A 13137-nucleotide genomic window follows, 5' to 3' on the forward strand; every position below is an offset into this window, starting at 1 on the left:
CTAATTAGCGATGAACAGGAACCACAATAAATTGACGTCTCAATTTGCATTCCGAGAATCCCCTGAACTGATATCAACGGGACCTCAAATTTCTCCGATGAAAAGCTCATGACTATAAGAAAACATTGCAAGTAGCACGTTACTTATATTGATCCTATCATCCCGCTCCGAATGGTTATGATGAAAACAAAGTTTTTTCCGGACCACCATGAAATCATAGCCTAGTTTTATTGGTTTTAGGCAATACCCATGTTCCTCTTGTGTTGTTTCGGTTCTTACATTGTTATTTTCTCGGCCCCCGTCAAGGTCGATCTTTGTACCCTGCTCCTCTCTATTTGTTACTTTTTAGCTCGTTCCCAGTAGCGCGTGATTCTCAGACGAAGATTCCCCTGTACCATTTCGATGAATTTCGGTTCCTGATTAACGTCATGGTGTCTTCAATGTTATCCTGGCACTCGTAAAAAGTTCCGACTTGTCACCTTCGTCACTATCGATGATATTCTAAAGACGCTACGTAGTTGATCCACAATCTTCCATCAACCTTCCAAGTGCCTCACCCTCCCCCGATACAGAATTATAAATAAAGGTGCATGAAAAGGTCAAATCAACAACAGACTTAACAGTTTCAAAAGAGAATTATTAAAATGTCTTTGTCTACCAAGCTCGCTATCACCGACGTCGACTTGAAGGGCAAGAATGTCTTGATGCGTGTCGACTTCAACGTCCCCTTGGACGGTGACCGCATCACTAACAATGCCCGTATTGTTGGTGCTCTCCCCACCATCAAGTACGCCATTGAGCAACAACCTAAGGCTGTTATTTTGATGTCCCACTTGGGTCGCCCTAACGGCTCTCGTGTCGACAAGTACTCCATGAAGCCTGTCGCTCAAGAGCTCACCAAGCTCTTGAACCGCGACGTCAAGTTCCTTAACGACTGCGTTGGCCCTGAGGTCGAAAAGACCTGCAAGGAAGCCAAGGATGGTCAAGTCATCCTTTTGGAGAACTTGCGTTTCCACATCGAAGAAGAAGGTTCCGCCAAGGTTGACGGCAACAAGGTCAAGGCTGACTCTGCTTCCGTTGAGTCCTTCCGCAAGTCTTTGACTGCTCTCGGTGACATCTTCGTCAACGATGCTTTCGGTACTGCTCACCGTGCTCACTCTTCTATGGTCGGTGTTGAAAAGACCCGTGTCTCTGGCTTCCTCATGAAGAAGGAGCTCGACTACTTTGCCAAGGCCTTGGAGAACCCTGCTCGTCCCTTCCTTGCCATCTTGGGTGGTGCTAAGGTTGCCGACAAGATCCAATTGATTGACAACCTCCTCGACAAGGTTAACCGCCTCATCATTTGCGGTGGTATGTCTTTCACCTTCTTGAAGGTCCTCCACAACATGAAGATTGGTGAATCTCTCTTCGACGAGGCCGGTTCTAAGAACGTTCAAGGTATGATCGAAAAGGCCAAGAAGAACAATGTCGAGATCTTCCTCCCCGTCGACTTCGTCACTGCCGACAAGTTCGACAAGGAAGCCAACACTGGCTCTGCCAACGGCGAGCAAGGTATCCCCGACGGCTGGATGGGTTTGGACTGCGGTGAAGCTTCCTCTAAGAAGTTCGACGAAGTCATCCAATCCTCCAAGACCATTGTCTGGAACGGTCCCGCTGGTGTCTTCGAATTCGAGAAGTTCGCCAATGGTACCAAGAAGATGCTCGATTCTTGTGTCAAGAGCGCCCAAGCTGGCAATGCCGTCATCATTGGTGGTGGTGACACTGCTACTGCTGCCGTTAAGTACGGTAAGGACAACGAAGTCTCCCACGTCTCTACTGGTGGTGGTGCTTCTCTTGAACTCTTGGAAGGTAAGGCCCTCCCTGGTGTTGTTGCCCTTTCCTCCAAGTAAATTCTTTGAGAGCATGACAACTTCTTCATCGTATGTTTCCATGACAAACTAGCATCTTTAAATTTGCGAACCATAACATAAAAATTATTTTTGGACGTCAGGGATGTAGTTGTTTTGGAAATGGCCCAAACGGGTTATGGAAATTTCAGGTTTCCTGCTTTTGAAATGAATCGACTGTGGATAATCCCGTTTAGGGTTTGGTGATGAGTAATTGCATTTTTGAAAATAATTGTTCCCTTGTTTATGTTTAATAAAAGAAATAGATATTTATGTACACAACAATCATCTTGTTTTGTTATTTCCAATTAAAGTAGCGGCTGTAGGAAACATTAAAAATATTGTTGAATAATGTAACAGATTCTGTCAATCGTAAATATTGCATTGCTAGTGCTGTTAATTCATAAGTCAGCTGGTGCTCATGGTGGTTTCTAGTAGTAAATTCATACTGCTATTGTGTATATTGGTTTGGTAATTGTCAAAAATCGGCATATTGATGTTGAGCTGTAAAGAATGTATAATCTAACTTAAAAACAAAAAACAAAAAGCGAACATGAACAATGGAGTTTAGACATTTCCTCTTTTTAACCAAACGACGAAGACTTTCTATTTAGCGCATCCTAAGGAACTACTACGGGCTATGAAGCAAGCTGCTAAATCCGAACCTCAAGGCATTCCTTTCGTACACGAAGGTCAAAAATTTCTCCCAAAGCAAACTAACGAAGGCTGTCCTGCAGGAGGTCAGCATTCATAATCGCTTGTATTAGAAGGCGTTAAACAATTCAAAGTACTTTTACGTTTGAATTGATTTTTTTTTGTTTTATTTCGAAAGTTCCAAATCATTGTAAAGATTTATTCTTTCACACATATAAATTCTTGAAAAAGGGAACTTAAAAAGGTTGTATTACGGACGAAGGGATTTATTTGGTTTATTTGTTGTTTAGAGACTTTTTTTTTTTTCACAGTCATATACTCATATTTTATTATTTCTTTGGGATCATTTTGACATAATTCAAAATTTACACCATGGACGCTCAATTTACCCTTGAACTTACTCAGTTATTATACCAGAGCACTGCTCCTGATACCACTCAAATTACTGAGGCTACGCGCGCCTTAGAAACAAAATACTTAAAGGAGCCTAGTTCTTTGCTATCATTGTTACACATCATGGGAACATGTGAAAACTTCCAAGTGCGTCAGCTTGCGGCTATTGAAGCTCGTAAGCTCAGCCATAAGTATTGGCCTGATGTTCCAGCTGAGATTCAGAATCAAGTTCGTGCAAATTTATTGGAAATTACAATTAAAGAACCCGAAAGCATTGTGCGCCATGCATTTGGCCGTGTCATTGCTGCATTGGCTAAAATTGATCTTCCTGATGGCAAGTGGAATGATCTTTCTGGATTTTTGGTTCAAGCAGCCATGGATCCAAACGATTCTATCCGTGAAATGGCCATCTATGTTCTTTATTCCATTGCTGAAACAGTCGATCTTGACAGCAAGTTGCTCTTAGACTTTGTTCATTTGTTCTCTCGCACCATCACCGATTCTAGCCGTACTGTCCGAGTTACGTCCGTTCAGGGCTTGGGTGCCGTCGCCGAAGTTTTAGAAGCCGACGACAAAAGGCTTTTACATACCTATCGTGACACCTTACCTAGCATGCTTATGGTTTTGCAAGATGTCGTCCAAGTAGGCGATGAGGATGCTTGCAAAACTGTGTTTGACGTTTTTAACACTTTTCTCATTGTCTCTGGTGCCATCATCTCCAAGGTTCTTGGAAACATCATTGAGTTGATTACTGGTATTTCTACATCAAAGCAAATTGATGATGAAATCCGCTGTATGGCATTATCCTTCATTATTTCATGCATTCGCTTCAAGTCCCGAAAGTTGCAAGCTCTTAAGCTTGGTAAATCTCTAATTCTTTCTCTCATGCAAGTCGCCACTGAAGATACTACTGAGGATGTTGACGAGGACTGCCCTGCCCGTCTCGCTTTACGTGCTATTGATCTTCTCTCCACCCACTTGTCTCCTAACCAAGTATTCTATCCTATGCTAGAAGCGGTCATGACCTTCTCTCAATCCCCTGAGCCAGGCCATCGCAAGGCCGCTTTATTGTCCATCGGTGTCGCCGTCGAAGGTTCTTCTGAATCCGTTGCATCAAGCCTTCCTAACATCTTCCCTCTCATTGTTAATGGCTTATGCGATGTTGACATGAACGTTCGTCAAGCTGCTTTGTTGGCTCTTAGTCAAATTGCCGTCGAAATTCCTATGGAGGTTTCAAAGCATCATGCTCAACTCTTGCCTCTTGTATTTGAGTTAATGTCCACTCAAGGTGTTAAAGTTGGAAAATCCGCTTGTAACTGTATTGATGCATTGCTTGAAGGTCTTGACAGGTCTGAAATTAGTGGTTATTTGCCAATGCTCATGGAACGCCTTGTTAGTCTTTTAGACTCAAATGTCACCCCTGACATCAAGAGTTGTGTGGCTGCTGCCATTGGCTCTGCTGCTTTCGCTGCTCAGGAAGACTTTTTGCCATACTTTGAACGTACTATGGCTAGTTTGTCCAATTGCTTACACACATCTGATGATGATGAGGGATATGAACTTCGTGGTACCGTCATGGATACTTTGGGCGCTATTGCTAACGCAGTTGGTAAGCAAGCTTTCTTACCTTTCACCGAACAGCTCATTCAGTTGGCCTATGAAGGCATCCAAATTGATCATTCTCGTCTCCGTGAATGCTCATTCTGTTTCTATGCTGTTTTGGCTCGTGTTTATAAGGAAGAATTTGCTCCCTTTTTGCCTCACATTGTGCCAGCATTGTTCAAGTCTCTTGACCAAGATGAAACGGATGTGTTAAGTGAAAAGGTCGGGGCTCCTACTGCTGATGAAATTGGTCAATTACTTGAGTCCTCTGAAGCTAATGACGAAGAAGATGACGAAGAATTAGAAAAGGCTATGGGTGTTAACTCTGCTATTGCTATGGAAAAGGAAATAGCTGCTGATGCTCTTGGTGAAGTCTGCACTTACGTCGGCGCTCCTTTTGCTGAATATCTTGAACCTACTGTCGAAAAGTTAGTTGCATCTACCACACATTTTTATGAAGGTGTTCGAAAATCTTCTCTGACTAGTTTGTGGCGTTGCGCTACTACTTTCTACAAGGCTTGCAACTTACCCCAATGGAAAGCTGGGTTGCCTTTACAAGTTCCAGTTCCTGATGCCGTTCAAAACATCTTTGCTGCTGTTAGAAAATGCTCCTTTGATACTTTGGAAGAAGAATATGAAAAAACTGTCGCCACTGATATCCTTCGTAACCTTGCTGAAGCCATCAAAACCTGTGGTCCTGTCGTTTTAGGAGACGATTATCCCAAGATTTGCGAAATTGTTATGGAGGTCTTGCAAAAGCAGCATATTGTGCAAGCCGGTGATATCTTTGATGAAGATTTTGAAGAGGAAGACGTTGTTAGTAACGAAGAAGTAGACGATACTGAGCAAGATGCTATGTTTATTGATTCTGCTTGCGATGTTGTTATTGCCCTTTCAATGGCCTTAGGAGAGTCGTTTGTGGATTCTTTCCAAGTATTCTTCCCTCATATCATTAAATATTACTCAAGCAACAATGGTACTGAACGTGCTATGGCTGTTGCTTGCATGGGTGAAGTTGCTGGTGGTATTGAATCTGCTATTACACCTTTTACTGCAGATGTTTTCACATTATTTATGACTGCTTTAGAGGATCCTGAGGGTGAGGTTCGCAGCAATGCTGCTTACTCTATGGGTTTGTTATGTCAATTCTCTACTGAAAATCTTTCTTCTGAGTACCTCAATATTCTTCATAAACTTCAACCCTTCTTTACCCAAGAAATATTCCGTACTGCTCTCGATAATGCAATTGGTTGCATTTCTCGTTTAATTTTACATGATCAGAATGCTATTCCTTTGGACCAAGTCTTACCCATTGTCTTCTCCAAACTTCCGTTGAAGGAAGATTACTTAGAAAATGCACCCTTGTATTACATGATTCTTCATCTTTACCGTCAAAAGAACCCAGTCCTTTTGCAACATTTGGGTGATTTAATTCCTGTCTTTGCGTCTGTTTTGACAGGACCGGCTGAACAACTTAATGATGAGTTACGCTCTCAGATCCTGAACTTACTTAAGGAAATCGCTCCTGAATTCCAAACTCTCATTTCTACTTTCCCTCATTTGGTTGCTTTATTACAGTAAACGATTTTTTATACTTTCTCTGATCGTTAGGGTATTTTAATATTAGGATAGGATTAACAAGACTTTGGTATTCTAATTGATGCCATTAATAATTTAATTGCTTATAGGTGTACATCTCAAAGTAAAGGATAGTCTAAAATTCATGATTCAACAATTATTTGTAGGCCATCCGATACTTTCCTGGGGTTATGTACATGACGATGAATGTCTTCAACAGTTATGGAGGATAGATCATAAGACCCCGTTCGATAGGCAAGAAATTGTAATTCAAAATCTTTTTCACATTTTGGTGAAACAATCCCGGTATGAAAACTAGTGGTAGAAGCAATTAAGCCTGGAAGCTTTATGATCTGTTCAGGTTTCGTAGGAGGAAATGAAGGCAACCCATCATTTGTTTTCGCATGGTTTGATCCATCATCAGTAATAAACAACTCATCATAAGTATACAGAGGAACCTGTATAAGTAGTTCCATAGGAACGTCCGAAGGATTGTACAGATTGATACCTACTGGAAAAGCAGTACCAACTTTCACATAAGAAGGGGCGCTTGCAGACATATCAAGCAAATTCAGTAAGGCAGTCGGCGTTGTTGTCGAACCACTACTAGATACCTGTTTAGAATGCTTATGTAAGTTACTTTTTCGCATAATGAACATAGAAGGGTGCTTGTATACAAACGGCATACCCTTCACATAGGCCCCATTCAGTTTTCTTACGATAGTTCCTTCACAAAAACAATCGATTTCGATCCTATAAGCAGATGGCTGCAATTTTAATTGATAAATGATTGAAAATAAATCGGGACTTGTAAGTGTTGCATTGAAACCATCAGCAGACTTTGGTCCAAAAAGGGCAAGGCTTGAGGAGGTTGATTTAGGTGTAAAGTTTTTCAGAATAAAGCTATGGCAAGACGAGTCTGGTGCAAGTATAAAAGTGATGTACTGAGTTATCTCGTCAATCATATAAGAGCGTAACTTTACCATAACAGGGATAGCACAATTAAAATAGCGTTTTTTTGAAATATGATTTGGCTTCGATTTCAGATCTTCTAATTGGATGTTTCCTGATATATACGAAGCTGGGAGAAGCGGTGGATTTGATTGGAATCGAGCATCATTGGAAAGGGATCCCAATATGTTAAAATCTACATCAACATCAGTTATGTAATCGTCATTTCCATCATTTCCTATATATGAAGATATGTCTCCAGTAGCATCCCCTTCAGCTTTTAACAAACTTTGGTCTGAGATTTGTTGACTGTCTGCATTATCCACGTAAATCTCTAGCTTATGATCAGGAAGTGAAAAAGTATCTAAATTGTAAGAATGTTATCCCATATAATTGTCTTCTTACCCAGCTTTATGAGACGTGAAAAAAGTCTGTAATCTTTTTCACCATCGGACCAGTTTAGGGCTGTTAAATCCTTTGTCGTAAAACTAAATGCCCTAGTTTTGCGAATGCTAGTTGCTAAGTTTGAGTGATTATTGGGAGTGTTGTTATATAAGTTTCCCTCAATGTTAAATTCTTCGAAAGCTTGATCAAACTTTTCCTGCGAAGGTTTCGAAAGGACAATGTTCACATAAAAGGATTCGCCTTAAATATTCTGTTAGTATAAAATTCCACTCCCTTGCATACCATAATATAGTTTGATTTGATTACTTTGTGAAAAGTAAGTATTTAAAAAATTCAATTCATGTTCGGTAACAGGCGAAAAAGAAAGAAAGAAATCAAGTTTTACAGATTCTTCCTGCATTAAAAAATATTTTTTGGCATGGGAAGATGCCAAATAGTTCTAATTTCAATTTCACAAGATGAAGAGCAATGGTCAGAAAGAGAAACTGGGATTGCTTACTTTTCGAAAACAAGAGAGAGATGCTATGAATACATCATATTTTTTCACTTTTTAAACTATTTATTCAAAATGTTCCTTGCTGGCTTTACTGGCCTTCGAACAGAGCATACTAACAGGAATACCCTAAACTTTTGTTATGAAAGCAGGAGCTAACTACTTTTATTTTTATAATTTCAGATAACAGTTAGAGAAATCCATGAGTTGTAATGAATTGATTTCGTGCTTTGTCACTATTTTTTTCCATATAGTACTGCTTTCTTCTTCCGTTGGATATCGTAGATGGATTGAATTAACCATCAAGTAAATTCATTTGAAAGAATAAACAATGAAAGCGCCGTCGATGATTCCCTCTGGATGACACTTATGTTTTCTTATTAAGGCAACAGTAACTTTCGATGCATTCCAAGAAATAATAGGCATGGTTTTGCTTCTTACAGTTTTAAACATATTTTATATAAGTTTCTTAAGAACTGGAGCATGTTTTGCCCAGAAACCAAAACATTCCTTCTGTCTTCAAGGAAAGCATTGAATCAAACCATTGAATTTGTCGAAGAGACTTTTAAGCAAAGAAGGGATTTCCAATGGCAAAAATGATGTCTTACTTACTGATATTAATGCTTTTTCTCTCTGGGCTTTCATATAAGAAACATTGGACAATGATGAATCACGGCATGATACTCAAGGCTTCTGAAATGCATTAAAAAGAAAAGCTTAGTAAAACGTTTAAAGTACAACAGAAGGCTCTGTGTGAATCTCGACATGTGTTTTCCATGAAATATTCTCAACATTTCCTAAAGCATGTTTCGGAAATCGAAACTTGATCCATTCTTTCCAGATGCTTTTTTCTTTAACTGTTAAACGATTCCATCTTTTTTGATAAGTACATGTTAGTTGCTCAACAATCATTGCTGTTTGTTGCTCAAATTTAATGGGACATGAAAACTGAAGAAACGGTGCTAAGTAGATATTGCACTTGTCAAAAACGGCTACTATCCTATAAATATTTAATGGCTCTTTTGAAAGCCCATTTTCATGGGATTCATGGTTAGAAAGAAAGTGATATGTCGCCGCATAATTTAATAAGCATCCCGTTAATGCAGTAATTGAGCATACCTCTTCCAGGTTTGAGTCTACTGGAGGGTTTTTAAAATTCCATGTAAAATCAGGGACTTGGACTGTAATCATGTTCTGATTTGTCTTCAGGTGTAGCAATGTATCAGCATACAAAGTTAAATGTTGTTCCAGTTGCTCATTTCGAACTTTATGGGGCAAATTAACGACAATAGGCCATAACTCTCTTCTTTTCACGTATTCTTTCCAACAGCCTATGTTTATAAAGAACGTTTGATTTATAGGCTCTGAGAAATATATAGCTCGAACACTAGGATAACTTAAAAAATCAAGAAAAGATTGAATAAACAACTGATCTAAAATGATACAATCCACCAAATAACTCGTTTTGATCCCAAGAATCACTGGTAAAATCCCATCAATGAACTGAATTGCAGTACCATGGGTGCATTTTTTCGTTTTCAGGTATCTGTATACTTCATTAATGCTTCTTTTCATAATATTTATATCCAAAGAATTTTACGGCAGATAGAACTCACCATCTGTCAATTCCTCATTTGATGAATTATAAGGTCCAGTCGAGCTGTTGAATGAATTTTTCAACTTTGCTCAAAAAATGGTAGTAGAATCTACAAGTTTACAAAACAATTAAGTATAAGAGTAACAATACAGAGTAAGGATATGAAAAGTTGGTTTGAATATTCTTCGAAGGATATTGAGAAACCTGATAACATGAACTGAGTTGCGAAACGAACCTTGTCCTATCTAACTATTCAAACACGAAGATCAAAAACGTATAGAAAAAAGATACGCATGGCATGAAATCCTAGTCTTTGTGACCAATAGAAGAAAGTAGTAGATATATAAATAAAAAACTGACATAAACAAAAAGCATTTTTAGAGATTTCACGACATAAATATAGAATCATACTAGACATAAAAAGAAAAAAAAAACGTTGGCATAATAGCAAAATAGAAAGGATTATGAGCATAAGTAACTTTACTCATCTCCTGCATGATGAAGTGTCACAGAACTGAAACCATTAAACGGATTCTCAACTTCTGGAATAGGAGTCACAGAATGCATATCAACTGCAGGAAGATTGGATGAAATCAAACATTGAGAGTTTAAATAGTCCATGCTGTCCGGTGCCTCAGGGAGTCCTGAAGACTTTCGTACAGCCTCCATGCCTTCTTGGATATTAGGCACAATTGGAGGCTTCATACTGCGTAAGAGAGCCCATTGGATATCACGGAAGAATGGATGTTGTTTGATATCGGACGCACCAGCTATAGAACCATATCGCTTAGTTTCGTCTTTAATCAGTAGTCGCCTGATTAAATTCTTGCATGTACTAGATACATTAGGGGCTCCGCTGTACTCAGGAAAGCTCACATCAGCATATAGGATGTTTGAAAAAGTGGCATGTCTGTTCTTTCCCTTAAAAGGAGTAGTACCATACAAAATCTCGTACAAAAAAATCCCAAGAGTCCACCAATCCACTGCTACAGTATGACCGCAGCTTCTAACCATTTCTGGTGCAATGTATTCTTCAGTCCCGACAAACGAATTCGTACGATAATCAGAAAAGTATGAATTTGTGTCCAAAGCTGGCTTATCTTGGGAAAAGGTAGAGTGCTTAGTCACAAGCATACGCGGATGCGTTTCAGTAGTTATGGGTTTTGAAAGATCAAAATCGGACAGCATAATGTGTCCGGATTGATGTAAAAGAATGTTTTCGGGCTTCAAGTCTCGATAAATAAAGCCCATCAAATGCAGATACTCGAGAGCGAGTGTGACCTCAGCTGCATAAAAACAAGCACTTTTTTCGGGTAAGATATGGCCAGGGAGCGAATGAAGTGCTCGAAAAAACTCGCCGCCAGCACAGTATTCCATGCATAAATAAAGATGATCTTTCGATTGAAACGCGTGATAAAGAGTGACAATAAATGGGTGATTGCTTTTTGTGAGAATTTCTTGTTCTGCCAAAACACGTCGAACTTTTCGTCGTTTGATCATCTCGGCTTTGCTAAGGATTTTCATTGCAAACAATCGGTTGTTGCTTTTTTGCTTTACCAAATAGACCTTTCCAACGTCTCCTTGACCCAAAAGTCGTATTTTTTCAAAACTTTGTGGCGTAACTTCCACCCTGCTTACTTTTGTACTGTTTCCAGAATAGGTACGCTTGCCGTATTCAGTTGGTCCGAATATATAGTTTGCTGGATTCTTTAACGTTTTAATTTGAGCTTTTTTCATGTTAGATGTGTTCACTGGAAGCTTCGATGGAGCTTCAATTCCTTCATGGGAATCGGGAGCTGAGGATATTCTTCGGAGAACTGGCTTCTGGTTTAGAAAATCATCGCTAGCGTTCGTGAGACCCTCCATGTAACTCTCATCTGACCGTTCCGGAGCCTTTGGCTGAGACGAATTCTGATAGCTAGAAGAAACGGTCGCCGCTCGATTACGACGAAAGTGAAATAAATTTTTTAATTTATCAGAGAGATGGGATGAAGAGTTTCCCGTATCATGTCCTTCACTTGAAACGACCTCTTTTTCTCGAAATTCGCTTTCACGCATCATTCGCAAACTTACAGTCTTTTTAATAAAATCACCCAGTACTTTCTTTACACTATCTTTTTTTTATAACAGAAGAAAAATTCTCAAGACTTTTCCTTTACACAATATTCACGATCGTTTTCAGCTATTCCAACGTTTTCTATGTCATTGGGAGTAGTGAATTTGGGATAGTGAAAGGGAATGACTGGATGCCAAGGTGAAGCAAGTTGGACGTCAATAACTCCTACGAATAAAAATTACAATTATGGAAATGTATGAATTCATTAGTTAATTGAAAATATATGATCTTGGTTCGTCCTGGGGTTTTTCTTTTTTTTTTTATCAGTTCTTGTACGAAAAGATTTCGAGCGCGACCAAAGTCAACGCTCGAAAGAAAAAATAAGATGAAAGATGATTTTCATTCATTTCAAAATAAGCTGGAATAGTCATTGCAGAAGCAAGCAAGACTGTGTCTGTATTTATGCAATGGGTTTGCATGTTTGCTAAATTCATTATGAATGAGCCTTCAGAAGGTTCATTCATAAGCCACATAACTCCTTAAAAAGTTGTTTGCAATCAGTTATAACGGACCACAAAAGCTTCATACTTGGACTGTAGTCAGTGTCTTTCCATATCGTCCAATGTGTCACCCTGCTTGGCTCTTTCCAAGAGTTTATTTGAAAAAATAAATTGAAATCAAAAAGGAAATGCAGAGTGGGAAACCTGGTAAACATTCGTTTTATAAACTCGATTTCTAAATTACCACATCTTCACTTTTTGCGATCTTCATTTAAACTATTTTAAGCGAATCCCCTTGTGCATGTGTGTCAATGTTTACGTTGTGGGCGGTAGGGGGATTTATTGTATACAATAAATTGAAAACTGAAATGATTGTGTACTTTATTGATAATAACAAAGAAAATAAACAGTTGTTGACGCGGTGTGATTCTTTTTTGAATGTCATTCTTGCTTTCTTGGATTGCACATGATCAACAGTATTTCGATAAGTCTAGAGTTACCTAGGTTGCATTTAGACTTTAACTTATCCATTAAAAGCGTTTTTAACTTAACCACCAAGATGAGTTAGCTGTTAAACGTTTAAACTTAGAAAACAAACAGACATCCAAATCGACCAACTTGGAGGTATCATCTGTATAACTTGAACGATTGAGTAATACAAATTGAATAAATTGTCGATATAATTTTATGAAACGAGATTGCTAGCAAGCCATAGCAATGAAATTTTTTGGATCATCTATGAAGGTTACATGAATTTCCTTCAGAGGATACAGAATAGAATGTGACCAGAATTATTTAGCTTTTAAATAAATAAATGTCTCGTTATTCCATGAGGGCCATGTACTTTGGAATCCAACTGACTGTGCTTCCCTGGTTCAGCATTCGTGCTAGAATGAAATAAGTTCGTTTCAGACTTACTGACTCGATTGAGATTGAAGAAAATTATAGCAAAATAATTTTAAAAAACAATAAAAAAGTACATCCCTATGTCTTTTGGCAAAGAAACAAAGCCATTCGGGGAA

The 13137-nt window shown here is 38.9% G+C and overlaps 5 protein-coding genes across 5 annotated transcripts; 2 read left to right on the forward strand and 3 right to left on the reverse strand.

The window, feature by feature from the left end:
* Positions 1 to 541: 541 nt before the first annotated feature.
* On the forward strand, positions 542 to 2214 carry SPOG_04511 (phosphoglycerate kinase Pgk1). The gene has a single exon (XM_013166510.1). The coding sequence runs from the start codon at positions 645 to 647 to the stop codon at positions 1887 to 1889; it is 1245 nt and encodes a 414-aa protein (XP_013021964.1). The 5' UTR covers positions 542 to 644; the 3' UTR covers positions 1890 to 2214.
* Positions 2215 to 2585: 371 nt separating this feature from the next.
* SPOG_04510 (karyopherin Kap123) lies at positions 2586 to 6214 on the forward strand. Its single transcript, XM_013166509.1, has one exon. It carries the CDS (start codon positions 2913 to 2915, stop codon positions 6114 to 6116), a length of 3204 nt encoding a protein of 1067 aa, XP_013021963.1. The 5' UTR covers positions 2586 to 2912; the 3' UTR covers positions 6117 to 6214.
* Positions 6103 to 7975, reverse strand: SPOG_04509 (uncharacterized protein). The gene is made up of 3 exons (XM_013166508.1): positions 7752 to 7975; positions 7470 to 7709; positions 6103 to 7428 (listed from the first exon to the last, which is right to left on the reverse strand). The coding sequence occupies exons 1-3, from the start codon at positions 7867 to 7869 to the stop codon at positions 6257 to 6259; spliced, it is 1530 nt and encodes a 509-aa protein (XP_013021962.1). The 5' UTR covers positions 7870 to 7975; the 3' UTR covers positions 6103 to 6256.
* Positions 7976 to 8012: 37 nt separating this feature from the next.
* On the reverse strand, positions 8013 to 9617 carry SPOG_04508 (uncharacterized protein). Its single transcript, XM_013166507.1, has one exon. It carries the CDS (start codon positions 9535 to 9537, stop codon positions 8692 to 8694), a length of 846 nt encoding a protein of 281 aa, XP_013021961.1. The 5' UTR covers positions 9538 to 9617; the 3' UTR covers positions 8013 to 8691.
* Positions 9618 to 9708: 91 nt separating this feature from the next.
* On the reverse strand, positions 9709 to 11784 carry SPOG_04507 (AGC/RSK protein kinase Ppk22). The gene has a single exon (XM_013166506.1). It carries the CDS (start codon positions 11618 to 11620, stop codon positions 10040 to 10042), a length of 1581 nt encoding a protein of 526 aa, XP_013021960.1. The 5' UTR covers positions 11621 to 11784; the 3' UTR covers positions 9709 to 10039.
* Between the last annotated feature and the right edge of the window lie 1353 nt (positions 11785 to 13137).

The sequence above is a fragment of the Schizosaccharomyces cryophilus genome (genome assembly GCF_000004155.1).
Source record: "Schizosaccharomyces cryophilus OY26 unplaced genomic scaffold supercont4.1, whole genome shotgun sequence".
Classification (NCBI taxonomy): domain Eukaryota; kingdom Fungi; phylum Ascomycota; class Schizosaccharomycetes; order Schizosaccharomycetales; family Schizosaccharomycetaceae; genus Schizosaccharomyces; species Schizosaccharomyces cryophilus.

Bases quoted from the DNA above. Each gene is read 5' to 3' on its own strand.
- SPOG_04511 (XM_013166510.1), top strand. From the start codon at position 645: ATGTCTTTGTCTACCAAGCTCGCTATCACCGACGTCGACTTGAAGGGC.
- SPOG_04510 (XM_013166509.1), top strand. From the start codon at position 2,913: ATGGACGCTCAATTTACCCTTGAACTTACTCAGTTATTATACCAGAGC.
- SPOG_04509 (XM_013166508.1), bottom strand. From the start codon at position 7,869: ATGCAGGAAGAATCTGTAAAACTTGATTTCTTTCTTTCTTTTTCGCCT. The intron at 7,710-7,751 runs GTATGCAAGGGA...AGAATATTTAAG, and splicing joins TCAAATCAAACTATATTATG to GCGAATCCTTTTATGTGAAC. The intron at 7,429-7,469 runs GTAAGAAGACAA...CTTACAATTTAG, and splicing joins TTCACGTCTCATAAAGCTGG to ATACTTTTTCACTTCCTGAT.
- SPOG_04508 (XM_013166507.1), bottom strand. From the start codon at position 9,537: ATGAAAAGAAGCATTAATGAAGTATACAGATACCTGAAAACGAAAAAA.
- SPOG_04507 (XM_013166506.1), bottom strand. From the start codon at position 11,620: ATGATGCGTGAAAGCGAATTTCGAGAAAAAGAGGTCGTTTCAAGTGAA.